Source organism: Orcinus orca, chromosome 8, assembly GCF_937001465.1.
Source record: "Orcinus orca chromosome 8, mOrcOrc1.1, whole genome shotgun sequence".
Lineage (NCBI taxonomy): Eukaryota > Metazoa > Chordata > Mammalia > Artiodactyla > Delphinidae > Orcinus > Orcinus orca.
The window spans coordinates 61126870-61142284 of NC_064566.1; the positions used below are offsets into that span (position 1 = coordinate 61126870).

Genomic DNA, 15415 nt, shown 5'->3' on the forward strand with positions numbered 1-15415 from the left:
GGGAATATTTCAACACTATGGGACTTAAAAAGATTTAAAAAAATTTTTAATAACATTTCCTATATCAAAGGTAAAATAAAACAACCTAAATGTCAACAATAAAAGTGTGGCACATTATTGACTAAAAAAATTTCTAAAGCTAAATTATGTCCCAGATATATACTCAAGTAACTAAAATAACAGCCAAGGTTTAGTTAGCCCCTGCTGTGTGCCAAGCAATTCTGGACACTGTTTATGGGTCAACCTAGAGGTTTCCAAATATTTTCACTAAATTGTGTAATGGCTACAAAACGATTGAATTGGGAGACAAAATATTTGGTGGTATAGCTTACATACAGCTACCCTAGCCCCTATCCAAAGTTAATTATTATCTCATACTTCATCTTTAAAATTAAAACAATATATATATGATACTAATATACTTCTCCCTAAAACCTCTGCATAATGATCTAAGAAAATGAGCCATATTTTTCCTTTGGTTTGAGTACCTTCCTGGACCACTTCTGTTTACCCAAAGGTATAGATAGTCTGGCTTAATAACTAATTTAAGCTTCACACCCACTGTATGAAGTAAATACTATTACTCCCATTTTATACATGAGGACATGTCTAGCCCAAGGTCATGCAGGACAAAATGGTAGCAAGTGTATATTAATCCCCATTCTTCAGAAACTAAAGCCTGTGATGTTCTTTCTATGATATCATAATGCTTTCAATGCAAAATGCAGGAAGTAAAGTTAGAGCCTACCCTTACTGAAATTTTTTGTCTATTAGGAATTCTCAGAAGAAGCAAGAGTTTTAGAGAATGTATTTGAGAAAAGGTAAACAGATTTTTTTCTTGATTTTATTTTTAAAGAAACTGAAATGTACTGAACGGGCCTACAACTGACAGTTTACTCCAGTTTTAAGAGAGCACAAGGGAACAAATAACCGGCACAACAGTATTATTTTATAGATAATGTAACATCAAAATATACGAAAAAACGTGAATGTTTTTGTAAATAAATTGCACAGCTTCTTCAAAAACAGACATAAAACCAAGACAACTATGTAAAAAGAGTCAAATAAATGGTACATCAGAATTAGGGGTAAGATTGAACAGTATGAAAGGAGTGCTAACCCTTTATCAGTATTAGGGAAACTGGAACTTACATAAACAGAGTAGAGGAAAGTCAGGTAGGAAAATTCTGCATGTGGTTTCGGATGTGAAAAAGGGTAGATAAATCATGCTAGATCAACTAGATGTCTGTATAGGCAAAATTGAACCTCAACATCTATCTCACACCATACACAAAAACTAATTTGTGATGGATTAAAGGTCTATATGTAAAAGCTAGAACTATATAATTCATAGAAGAAAACATGTAAAAAATCATTTTAAAAGAAGAATTTTGTGACCTGGAGATAGGCAAAGGTATTTTAGAATGCAAAAGGCACTAACCATAAAAGAAAATTTGATAAACTGGACTTCACAAAAATTTCAACTTCTTCTTGTCAAAAGTCACTGTAAAGAAAATAAAAATGTAAGTAACAGTCTGGGAAAGAATATTTGCAAAGTAAACATCCCCAAACAAACTGCATCCTGAATATATAAAAAAAATCCTTACAAATGGATAATAAAAAAGTAAACAACACAATTATTTTTTAAATGGGAAAAAAGGAGGAGACCTAAGTAACTTTGGAAAATGTTGTTTTGACCAGAAACTATATGGTTAAAAAGAAAAGGGCCCCTATACTGTACATAAACACTGTATTCTGATACATTTATTTCTCACAAGAATTCAAGCAAAAAAGTTTGAGACTACTGTACATGTGCACTGGTATTAAACAAGTAAGCAAAAGGATGGTAGATGGTGGAAGGCAGGCTTCTCACTGTCAGAGGGTAGGGGGGTGGGAAGTTACAGATAAGAAAGAGAGGGAAGTCTAGAATAAATCCTATCAAACTGGATTAGAGTCAGAGACATCAATAAGAACTGTTTATATAGACTCAGCACACAAACGAAAAGATATACAAATTATAGATTATAATGGTTACATGCGATAATATACATACAAATACTACCTAGTACTCTCCCTTGAAAGAACCTAGAAACATTACTTTAACCAAGTGATAAAGGTTAACATTGCCAGGAATGACATGTAGATATCATATATCCCCTCATATAATGTGATGAGAACACTTGATTTCTGTGGTATTCTTTCAACAATTCATAACTCTAATCATGAAAGAGAAAAAAATCAGACAAATCCAGATTGGGGTCATTCTATAGGATACCTGGTCAATATTCCTCAAGATCATCAAGGTCACAAGAAACAGGGAAAGAAAGACTGAGAAATTGTCACAGACTAGAGGACACGGAATCACATGACAAAGAAATGCACTGTGGAACCTTGGACTGAATCTTGGAGGAGAAAGTGTACAGTCATGGAAACACTGATGAAATCTAAATAAAGTCTGGAATTAGCTAATAGTAGTGTACCAATGTTGGGTTCTTAATATTGACAAATATACCATGGTAATATAAAGTGTTATCAATGGGAAAAACTGGGTGAGAGGTATAAAGGAACTCTCTGAGCAATCATTTCAAATATTTTGTAAATCTATAATTATTCCAAAATAAGAAGTCTATTTTAAAAAATGGGCAGAGACTTAGACTGACACTTTGCAGGAGAGGATATATGAATGAGCAATAAATGTATAAAAGGATGCTCAAAATTGTTAGTCATATGGGAAATGCAAATCAAAACTATAGAGATGCCACTCTATACTCACTGGAATGGCTAAAATTAAAATGACTAACAATACCAAATGTTGGAGAGGATGCAGAGCTACTTGCTCTCTCATACATTGCTGGTATGAGTGTAAAATGGAACAACCAATATAGAAATTTGTCTGGCAGGTCCTTACTAAACACTTGCAGTTTCTTGTTAGGGTCAAACACATGTCTACTTAATGATCTAGAAACTCTACTTTCAGATATTTACCCAAAACAAAACATATGTCCACAGAAAGACTTGTACAAGAATCTTCATTGAAGCTTTATTCACAATAGCAAAATATAGGAAACTGAAATGCCTATTAATAGGTAAATGGATAAACAAGTTGTGATATATTCATACAATGGAATACTACTTAGAAATAAAAGGGACAAGTTCCTGATACACACTGCAATATGGATAAATCTTTAAAACATGTTGAGTGAAAGAAACCAGAACAAAGCACATATGTACATAATTCCACTTATATGAGTTTAAGGACAGGCAAAACTCGTTTATGGAGAAAGAAATCAGAGTACTGGCTGCTTCTGGGAGGGCACATCTTGTGCAAGAGAAGCTTTCAAAAATTATTTTGAATAATTTAATTTTAAAAGGTTAAAAAAGGAAAAAAAGATAAGCCTACAGGTATATATTACATGAGCATGCCCACTATCCAAATTTTCCCTATTGCTTTAGACAAAAAATAACACTAAAAAAAAGAAAACAAAATTTTTAACCAAGAGCAAGTAGACCTTCCTTAGGATTATATTATGACTATGTTTAAAAAAGATGTTATCCAGTTTTATCACCTACAAGAAACTTAGGCTATAAGAATCAAATTTAACTGTGTAGGGAAGAAAAGGACTAATTATATTCAGACATTTGTTTGTTGTGGAGATAAGACACATTACTCAAAATTAAATAGAGTACATGGCTTCAATATTTCCAAACTTAGAATATATGCTATACTTTCATTCTAATATAAGGGAAAGAGGATGGATTTGTATAGATCCTCAAGGAGAGGGGCTCACTACATTGCACATCAACAGTTATGCCAACATGCTGATTTCATTATGATCCATCTACAGTAAGCACTGTTCACTTCATGCAGGTTGTTCTGTGTTTTTCTGTTACTTTCAAATGAAATCATCCATCTGTAGAAAATGAGTAAATGGAATATTCATGAGCAAGAGATAATTTTTATCATCCCTGGAGAGTTCCTTTCTTTGGGTTGTTTATTACCTGCAGAGCTCAACTGTATGAAAACTGCTTAAATATCATTTACCAATTATATGATGCCAGAACACATTCCTCAAAGCAAACACGAAAACTGTAATCATTCTTACAATAGAAGGTATGCTTTCAGGGATGGAGCCAGGTTTCGTGGAGCTTTTTTTTTAAAGACACAAAATTATAAGAACAAGTTTGCTAAAATTTTTCCTAGGGTCTTAGAAAGGGCTGTTAAAATAAATGACCTGGAGCATATGAACTTTAAGCATATTAACTTACAGATAAATCTACCTTTGCAAATAATTTTTTTTCAGAGGTGATGACAAGAGGATTTGTCTACTTAAAACCTATATAGAAACCATCAAGTAAGCATTTGAATTTTCTTAAGCTGAATTGAAAATAAGCGGTTAATGACTCATTTCTAATTGCTCATTTAACTGAATTCAACTATTGTGCTTGCTTTCACTTTTTTATTTTTATTTTTTCGGGTCAGTGGGGAGATGAGGATAGTTCCCATCGGAAATTGCTGTCAGGTTGTGAGCCACATTCTTAGTATTCTTCACTTGTAGGAGTAGCTGCTCACATAGTTTACGAATTCCTTAGGCCTTGTTCCAGCAAAGATAAATCCTCAAAATGAAAGAACTCCTAGTTCTTAAGTCTTAGGTCAGAGGAAGTCTTCCATTGCCTGCTCCCACCTTCTTGCTGCACTGCAAGAAGAATTAGTCACTCCCTATCTGACCTTCTACAGCCTTTGTAGTCATCTCAATTACACTACTTTTTAAATTTTTCATTAGTTATTTGTGTTTGAGCTTAACTTTGCTAGAATGGAAGCTCCTTAAGAGCAAGGAAATGTCCTATCTTTAAATCTAAAAGGCCTAGCTCATATTGGAGACTTAATAAATATCCATTGACTGACTGACTGAATGAATGCTTTAGAGGTAAGCTACTTAAAGTAAGGACCAAAGCATAGATCAGTAGCATCAGCATCATCAGAGAGCTTCTTAAAAATGCAAAATTTCCAGAACTATCCCAGACCTACTGAATCAAAACGTGAATTTTAACAAGATATTTGGGTGATTCCTGGGCACATTAAAATTTGAGAAATATTGTGGTTTTTATTCCACTAGCTTAAAAGGAGGAGACCATACCAAAAATAATATAGTCTTAAATTTTACTACAATCATTTCTTCATTTGTTCTTAATATGTTTGGCTACGTTAGTCACACAAAGGTCAGATGACCCAATGGACTATTATTCTACTTATTCTTTCTTGTCAGTAACAAAATAAAATACTAATTTAAAAAACAAACAAGAAATAAAAGAAATTTAATATTTAGTGAGCAAAAGCACAAACATAGTAGAATTGGTGGAAAGGAGATGATGATGAATATTACAAATACTGACATGAATGCTGAGCTATAAATTCAGATCCAAACCTGGTGTCTTGTCCTATTTTTTAAATAAATAAATAAATCCTTCAAAAGCCCAAGCCTGATCACTGCAAACTTTGTAGATCACTGTTTCTCTGCTCTGGGAGCTCAAGATGGAGAACTAATGTTGGAAGTTAGATAAAATCAAATTTAGCCAGAGTGCATTCTCAGCTCAGCTTTTAAAATGTATGTGCCTATGAATTCTCAGGTTGGAAACTAAAGCTCAGCTAGTTTTAATTTCACAAGAGAACCATAACTAGTACATTCAATTTACAGCTCTCCTCCTCATCCCCCTTGTTGAACAGATCACCAACTGTCTGGATGTTTTCCAACTTGACTGTGAGAGAAAATCATCTTGGTTCTATCTTAAGAGTGGCTATCTTTTCAGGCAGTTAGGTAATCTATTGAAAACAGTTATCACATAATATAAATGTGATTAATTCTGGATAGGTATAAACATATCCATTTGAAGAAGATACATTTCAATGCAAATCTTAAAAAAGAAAAGAAACAGACTGCAAAGAACTGTCACCTACGGCAGAAGCTATTAGTCATGTTACAGTGAAGAAATAATGACTGTCTTGGAGATGCTCTGTTCTTCAAGGTGAGATTCAAATGAATGAAGCAGCTTCAAAGAAAATCACAGGAAAAAGAGTATGGATCACAGTAGAGACTTTGCTTGGGGGAATTAAGCATGTGCCTGTTTTAATCAATACACAAGTCCAACACTTGTCAAAACTTAGTTTTGCTTTTCAAAAATCACATTCTGAATTTTCATTCAACACAAATTAGAAAACTTTCATGTGATTTTAGGCATAGTGTCTTGGTTTGATTTCTATATAATCAAGAATAATCCAGAAACCTAGCAAAATATTGTCACTGGGTAGAACTTATCCTTGCTCTACCTGTATTGGTCAGGATAGGTTAGGTTACACTGTTGAACAAAATTAACCCCTGAACTTCATTCAGTACCTTAATGCTACAAATTTTGTTTCTTACACAAATCTGAAAGTTGAGCAGTTCTCCAGGCCATTCCTTAAAAGCCGAAGGTCAAGAGGGGGCTTTTCACCACCTCAGTTCATAGCCCATTGGCTAGAATTAATCACAAGACCCTGCCTAAACTCCGAGAGGCTAGGAAATGTATTATTCTATATGCCCATGAAGGAGAGGAGAACCGGATACCGGGGAGCACTAATAATGTTACTAGTGAGCATGATAAGTTTGATGATATCAACAGAGGGTCTAGCATCAGTAGAAACAAAAAAATCACTGATGAAGGGGAATAAATAGAGGCATAGTATGGCATGAAAAGAGAAGAAGCACCATCACTGATCATGAACAGGATTACCTCATTTTTAGTGTAGAAATATCTAGAAAAGTAATGTATTGGGCAATTTCTTTGAACCAGCATATAATTTTAGTGTATGACAATTGCTCACTGCTTAAAAAATTCCAGTATGGCTGTTCTGGAAAGCGAAGAACTGACTTGTTCCCTGTGTTTTAGTTTTCTATCGTTACATAACAAGTTGCCACAAATTTAGTGGCTTAAAACAATAGTTATTTATTACCTCCTATCTCTCTAGGTCAGAAGTCTGACATGGCATGACTAGATTCCACACTCAGAGTCTCACTGGGATAAATCAAGGTATTACCCAGGGTTGTGGTTTTCATCTGGAGCTTAGGGTTCAGGTTCACTGGTTGAACTGATTTCTTTCTCACACTTTTCATGTGGTCTTTTAACGCTTCAAGCAGCAACGACAGGCCAGTACTTTGCATGCTTCAGACCTCTCTGACTTCCTCTCCTGATTTTAAGGGCTCCTGTAATTCTATTGGACCCATCCAGAAAATCCAAGATAATCTATCTTAAGGTCAGCTTATTAGGAATCTTAGCTGCATCTGCATATTTCCTTTTGCCATGGAATGCAGTGACACTACACAGGAATGATACCAATTGGCAGAGATCATGGGGACCAAAACTCTGCCTACCACACTGTAATAGAAACCTGTATCTCTAATATTTGTTTTATATGTAAGCATTTAGTTTGTCTAATAGGTTATCACAAAACGGACATAATTGCAATGTATTTGGGTTCAAATGAGTGATGAGTTAAGAAAGAGAAAGATGTAAAAGAATAAACTTGTCTAATTTGGTGATGGGGGAAAATGAAGACAAAGAAGAGGGAACAGAGCAAACTATGACATATGTTGCAAAGTGTAGACATAAGTAAGGAGAATAAAAGAAGCAGGGGATGTGCAACTGGAAGCATGAAGGATATAATAAGGTTGATACAGGGAATCAGTGGAGAGATTTTATAGTGGGTTATTAACAGCATAGAGAACATTATATTGCCTGTGGTAGTTCAGGTATTAAGAAGCTTAAATATGGTGAAAATTTTATGATTCCCCACTACATAAATGAATTATAATGAATAAAGTGGTTTTGTATTTCTGCATTCAATAACTGACATTATGCAATCATCAAAATAAAGTAACAACTGGAGGAGACAGTATGTATATGAGTGGTTAGCTCATATTCAGCTCCTAAAAAAATGAGTTAACGGTAGAAAGAAGTTCAATTACTAAAAAAGCCTGATCATTATTAGCCAATATCAAATCAATAGATGGGGCTAGGCAGAATGTCTCCTAAACTAACAAATCAATGAATATAGTCAAACTGTCCATTACCCGTTTGAGCTTCTTCCTGCCCATTGTCTAGTCAAGGTTCTAATACCTCTGAAAGGAACCAGAAATAAACTGGCAGGAAAAAGAGGAAAAGTAAGAGACATGATGACCATTTTCCAGGGTTCAGCAGAACACTGATATTACCTCAAAATAACCCCAAAAAGCAAGGAAGAGATTCTATAAATCAAATACATTCAAGGCATATTAAGTTACACAAAGTTGAACAAATGTATTTCATGCTGAACTGTTCAGAGGCTTTAAAGTGCTAATGTGTTTTGTGAGTCTTTAATGGAGGAATATAATTTGAAGATTTTCCGAACATCTATGACTAGGGAAATTTCTTTTAGTTCAGACTATGGCAGAGATGGCTAGCTGTTCAAAGCTGTGCTTTCTTTTCCATAGTAGAAAGCGGAATGGGAAAAAACTTCCAGCTAAGGAGTATATTTCCTGGCTCCTTTTGCTACTAAGTATGACCATGTGACTGATTCATGCCAATGGAATTTAAGGGAAAATCATGTGAGTAACTTCCCGAAACAAGGCTTTTGAGAAATGGGTATTCCTTCCCTATGATCTCTTACTCCTCTGTCAGCTGGTACTGAGGACAATGGCAGGTCCTCAAGATGAAAGAAACTTGGTCTTTTGTATCACTGTGTGGAGGAAAGTTCTCAGTAGCCAGAATATATATTAGACCAGTGATTTTTGTCTCTGAGGAGACATTTAGCAATATCCGGAAATATTTTTGGTTATCACATTTGAGGAGGGGGTGGTATGACATTACTGGGTATAGGCAGGGAATGCTGCTATTACTCCATGATGCACAGAACAGCCCCCAACAACAAAGAATTATCTAGTCCAAGGTTGAGAAACCCTTCATTAGACGGTTAGGTGAAAAAAAAGTATTTCTGTTGTATTAAGAGCCTGAACTCTCAGGGTTTGGTACAGCAGCTACTGTTACCTTAACTCCTATGTAGTTTCTCCCAGAGCTAATGTTCCAAAGACCATACTTCAGGAAAAACAGACCATATAATGAATACTGTAAATACCAAGATAATACATTACACTGGTTGCCAAAACACGCTGACTCTACCCTCAGAGAATTTCTGAAATCTATTCCAATCTCTATTTTCACTGGTAATATCTTACACATACACATCTTCTCTGTCCTGATCTGTTATAACAGTTTCTTAAATGGGTTCTTTGTCTCTAGTTGGCTTAGATATTGTCACAACATTAAGTAGTGGCTGAAACCGAACTTGAACTCAAGGTTTTGCCTCTAAATCCTTTGTACTTTTTCTCTGGAGTAGGAGATAGCCTAATGTAGAGAGAGCTTGGACTTGAGGATTGAAAAGACATATTTATATCCTAGTTTTGATACTAAAATTATAATTTTTGAAAAATCACTAAGTATATATCTTTGAGTTTTACCTCATTTGTAAAATAGAAATAAAGAAAACTTTAAGTTTAGGGTTTATTATTTAGAATGAATATAGTACTTGGAACATGGTATTTATTAAATCATAAAAAATCATTAGGGAAAAAGAAACATTGTACCAGGATCCCTGAACTATTTGCTATTGCTCTCTCTTGAGGCAAATGTTTGCTTACCCTTCAATGAGTTTCTTCAGGGCGATGAGAAATCCCTAAGATTGTTCAAGTACTCTCCTTCCACCCAGAGATACATACATGGGCCTGCACGGAATATTCAGACTTATGGCTAACGTTTTGTTTTTGTAATACTCAGGACCTGCAGTCAGCGCACATCTGGGTTTCTTTTGGTAGTCATTCAATCTTTTTAGTGTATTGGTTTGAAAGTTGCCCCTTTGTATGTACTGTAACTGGGTTCTCATTTTTAGCTGTTTATTTATAATAAATTCAGATTCTAAAGAACAATTAGAAAAATAAACAAAAAAAATCTAGGTAAAACCTTATGTTGCTCCTCCTTTCTGGAATTCCTTCATGTCCAAATTCTACCACTCTACCAAATGTCTCACTTTCACCCTGAAAATTTCCCTGAGACATCTGTTAAAAATAATCTCCTTAGTCAGTATCTCTCTTTGTGTGTTCTTTCACTTCATTGATTTATTCATTCCGCAAATATTCATTAAGTACCAAGCTCTGTGCAGAGACTCATCACCTTGGGCCCTGAACTTTCGTAATATCTTCTCTTATCTCTTCTACTAGACTCCTTAAGGGAGTAGCCCACAGATTACTGATTTATACACAGTATGTAAACCTGCACATAGTTAGTGCTTAATATATCTCTCTAATACTCAGTGCTTCACACAAAAGCTAGAGGTTATTACTATTTTTTAACCATATGTTTTTCAAATATCCCAGTGACCCCAAGGAGAGAATTCACAAAACATACACAAAAACTTAATTCCATTGGTTCCTATGTTTCACCTGTGGTGTTAACAAACTCAACTGAAAATTAAGATAGAGTTGCATAAAACAAAACTATAACTTGGGCAATGCTGATCTATAAATTAGTATACTCAGGGAATAATATCAATCTTCTAACACATGTATAACAATTACACACTTAAGAAGTGTTGCTAATGAACGAGGAATAAAAGCCCAATAATGTATAAAAATTACATTATTTTTAATGTATGCTCAATTCCCTTAACCAAATGAGTTAAGGGGATTGAGCATACTATTTATATTACGAAGAATTTATATTAGCTGAAATAGTATCACATGCAGTCTCTGAAGCAGCCTGATTATGTGAAATAAAAAAAGGCCTGTATTTGTACAACCATTAAAATTTAATATTAGGAAGCAAATCTTCCCAATTAATGCTGTTTATGTAAAGTGCTGAATAGCAAAGAATTTTTTAAGTTTCCTCCAGGATATTTTTCTATCAAAAGTTTTCTTACGTGTACCTGTTCAGTTTGATGCTCACATGCTACATTTAAAGAAAACTCCTTTTACATGCCCTGTTTTTGCCAAGAAGATTCCTTTCAACTTTTCTAAGAAATATCAGAGAATGCTTTCTCTTAAGAGAACTGGGAGTTGGGGTTAGCTTAGGCATTTGAAGCTGAAACTCTCTCTCTTTTCATTTGCTTATCACTAGTAACTAGTGCGACATTTGCCTCATGTTAGAAACTTAGCAAATGTTTGCTGAGTGAATGAATGAATTTGATCTTCCTATGACATTCAATTCTAAATACATAAAAAAAACCATATCCATTTTTCTATTTCTCTTAACACTTACAGTTATTATTCTATTAATGTTAAATAAATGGCTAAAGAACTAGTAGTACATACTGTTAGCACATTGATACAATGTTAGTCTTAATATAGCAATCAGTGTATTTCAATATTTTTAAGTGCTGGTGTTTATAATACATTAATTTCTGATGACATTTCACAGAGATGTCAAACTATAACATCTTTAAGTTTTAATACACTTACGAGTAAAATTCAGAATTCAATTACAGTTCATATTGCAAGAAAGACACAAATGAGAAGAAAGGTCTGTAAAGCAGACTTCTCTTCCTTGGTTATTTAATAACAATATCCAATTTTCCTTATGTCCATTAAAGTTTATAAAATATTTTCACATATATCATCTAATCTCATCTCACCACAACTTTAGGAGATGGGTATCAGTATTCTGGTCGTACAGCCTGAGAGCCCGACACTCACCCAGAGAGATCAGTAGGCATGTACAAAGTCACACGCTGTAGCTTCTACCTACTCCACTCTCATCAATTTATAGAAATCCAGTCTAGAGCTTAATGATGGATGTAGAAACATATGTTTAAAACTAATTAAATGACTACTAAAAACCCTCTCTAATTCCTATTAATGGGAAAGATACTAAGATCAGATGACTAATTTGGTGAGATTGCAAATGAACAAAAAAGGTAATAAAATCCTTGGCTAATGCATGGCATAATGAAGATGTTAATGAGTTTAATACTTGGGTATATTTTATGAAACTCATCAGGTCTGTGTAATGGGAAACCTGAGCATATCTCTCTGCTATGAAACCTTTCTCCAATGTGGCAGGGGTACAGCAGGGTCAGATTCCTGAACAGGCCAAAATGTTCTAGAATCTGTTATTGTTCAGCTCCCAAATAATATTAAGATGAGCATGATTAGAGCTTATAAGGACTAATCAATACTAAGATGGGATGGCAATAGAAAACATCAGGTTGTATTGTAAAAATAGGACACATGACCCAACAATGAGGAGAGATTCAGTGGTGGTCAGACCAGGAAGCACCACAGAATTGAACAAAATGTTATTGTTCTGGATAAGAAATTGCCTGAGACAGAAAATAGTGTGGAAGACGTGCTTTTCTGGGTGGATAAGTCTAAACAACAGATTTCTAGAAATTTAACTTCTCTTAAGATACTTCCCTGTATTTTTCTATACACCGATATCCACACATTTTATTATCCTGTGTGCAGCATTCAGTGGGCCATGTTATAGCCAGCCCACCATAGAGCCTCTTGCTCCTGCCCCAGGCTTTGGAGGTACATAGGTCTCTCTCTTAAGGCCATTAATTGGAAAAAAAAATACAACAATTTTCATCATACATGGATATAAAGGTCACATCATCTTTTCTACCCTTCTACCCTCTTTTTGACACACACTCTAATATCAACCCACCAAGAAGGCCAGGTGAGAGAAGAGTGGTCTCTTCCCACCTTTATAGAGGCCTGCCTTTCTAGTCAAGGGTCAGGGTCTAGGAGTCCAGGTCCTTGGCAGGAAGAAGTGGAGAATGGAAGATAGAGAGCTTCTCTATCCACACAATACTCATCTCCCCATCTCCTCCCACATGTCCATCCCCACTGCTGCCCAGACATCACTGACTTTATTTCAACAGAAAGGTTATGAAGACTTTGAAGAAGGGTGCAACAGAGAGCTCTAACCTAGGCTAGAGGAAGTTAAGAGTAGTCATTTCCTGAGTGCAGGAATTCAGCCAGGAAGAATGGTGTTGCCAGGAGGAAGGTTGGAGCAGCCAGTTAAGAGTCAGGCAACCCCATCCTGGGTTGCCTCTATCTCAATGACCAAGCCTGACAAAGCTCTTTCACTGTCCGCCTCACTTTTATGTTGGGAATCCTTCAATAAAATAATACATGGGAAGGTCAGAATAAAGGACCAATGGCAGTATACATTATTTCCTAGGAATAGGCTGGGGGAAATCATGATAATAGTAACAGCTAAGACATATACTCTATATGATGTTCTAGGCACTTTTCTCAGGACCTTACATATATTACCTGATGTAGTCCTCAAACAACCTTATGATAGGTACTATTGTTACCCCCATCTCATGGAGGAGGAAGCTAAGGTCACTGCTCAAGGTCATGTGGGCCACAGAGCAGGAAATCAAACCCCAGCAGTCTGGATGAGCCAATGCTCTTAACCACTGTACCATGCTATACCGCTATAGTAACAACCACCTGTTCTGTCATCTCTCCCCACTCCTCAGCTTGCAGACCTTATTCCTACTACACCAAACTAGAAACAGCTTACTGCATTTGCTAAGCTTTCTCTGAGTCTTTCTATTTTATTATTATTATTTTTTAAATTTAATTAATTTTTTTATATAGCAGGTTCTTATTAGTTATCTATTGTATACATATTAGTGTATACATGTAAATCCCAATCTCCCTGAGTTTTTCTTTATATTTTCCTTTCCCCATGGATTGCCCTTCCCTAAACCTTATCTCCCTTGGGGACTCCTTTCTATACATTAAGATTTGAAAAATTTCTTACATAAGTAAGATTTTTATAAAATCTTTTTTTAAAAGAAAGATTTATTTATTAAAACATTTGCCTCTACTGAACTCAATATTAATTACGCCCTTGCTTGTGTCCCACAGTACTTCTTACTCCCTCTTCATAGTTATCATATTGCGTTTCATTTGTCTTTTTACATATCTTTATCATCTACAAGCCTGAGACCTCCACGAAGACATGGGCTCTGTATCTTATTCCTCTTTGCTGCAGTGGTACATCACATAAGGTCTCGCACATAGTAAATGTATTTAATAAATATTTCTGTAATAAATGAATGAATGAATGACTTATTAACAACAATATATGGATAGCATTTAAGAGCTTATGGTATGATTTTTATGCATTCCCTTATTTTTCTACATAGACACACACATACATATGACAAACACTCATGCAAACTGTACAGCAGGGATCATTAGCCTCACTGACAACTGAGAAAGCTAGGTTCAGAGAGATTAGCATCAATTCCTCCAATTTTAAACCCTGCTCTGGGGATCTGGAGATGACAATTCTTTCCCCAACACCAGGAAGGTCTTGTGTCAGGGTTTTTAATCATCCCAAACTGACTTATTCGTTTTTATGCAGGATATTCTATTATTTTATTTTAATCGAAGTATAGTTGATTTACATTCTTGTGTTAATTTCAGGTGGACAGCAAAGTGATTCAGTTATACATATACATATATATCTATTTTTTTCAGATTCTTTTCCCCTATAGGTTATTACAAAATGTTAAGCATAGTTCCCTGTGCTATACAGTAGGTCCTTGTTGGTTATCTATTTTATATATAGTAGTGTGTATATGTTAACCCCAAACTCCTAATTTATCCCTCCCTCCATTTCCCAAGGATATTCTACTATGGATCATTCCACTAGAATATGATTCAAGGCAGTTTTGTCTTTCGTTGCGCATTTTTTGCCACCAGCTCTGTGCCACCATGATGGGACACACACAGCAATGGGGCATGGAGGTGCACTTCCCTCCAAACCTTGTCCTTTCCCCCAATGTAGATTCCTTGGAGGATGAAGTTTCTATATTTCTCACCTTTATGTTTCCCATAGCATTAATCACACTCTTTTACCTAGAGAAGTTGCTCCAAAATATATTTATAAAATCAATATGTAAACTTAAACACTATCTTTGCATAGTCAGCTTATTGCTCATATTTATATTGCAAACTACATGTTTGTTTGCTTTCTTCTTCCAGTTTTATTGAGATACAATTGACATACAGCACTGTATAAGCTTAAGGTGCATAGTATAAGGATTTGACTTACATATGTCATAAAATGATTATAACACTAAGTTTAGTGAGCATCCATCATCTCATATGGATAGAAAATTAAATAGAAAAAGTATTTGTGATGAGAACTCAGGATTTACTCTCTTAACAACTTTCACATATAACACGCAGCAGTCTTAATTATATGTATCATGCTGTACGCTAGATCCCTAGTACTTCTTTACCCTATAACTGCAAGTTTGTATTGTTTGACTGCCTTTATCCTGTGTGTCCCACCACCAATCCCTGCCTCTGATAACCACGAATCTGAT

The 15415-nt window shown here is 35.1% G+C and overlaps 1 protein-coding gene and 1 long non-coding RNA gene across 25 annotated transcripts in view; one reads left to right on the top strand and one right to left on the bottom strand.

Moving 5' to 3' along the window:
* The window catches only part of DLG2 (discs large MAGUK scaffold protein 2), a 2044900-nt gene that overhangs the window by 713111 nt on the left and 1316374 nt on the right, over positions 1–15415 (bottom strand). The window contains exon 1 of one of the 24 annotated variants that reach the window (XM_049713439.1): positions 1442–1459. The exons of the other annotated variants lie outside the window; for them this stretch is intronic. Coding sequence (XP_049569396.1) covers positions 1442–1444 — 3 coding nt within the window. The 5' untranslated portion in view covers positions 1445–1459. Of the gene's footprint in view, positions 1–1441; positions 1460–15415 lie in introns of those variants that run through there. 24 annotated transcript variants of the gene reach the window in all.
* LOC125965184 (uncharacterized) overlaps positions 1–15415 on the top strand; it is a 1042439-nt gene that overhangs the window by 475825 nt on the left and 551199 nt on the right. The gene's annotated exons all lie outside the window — the stretch shown is intronic.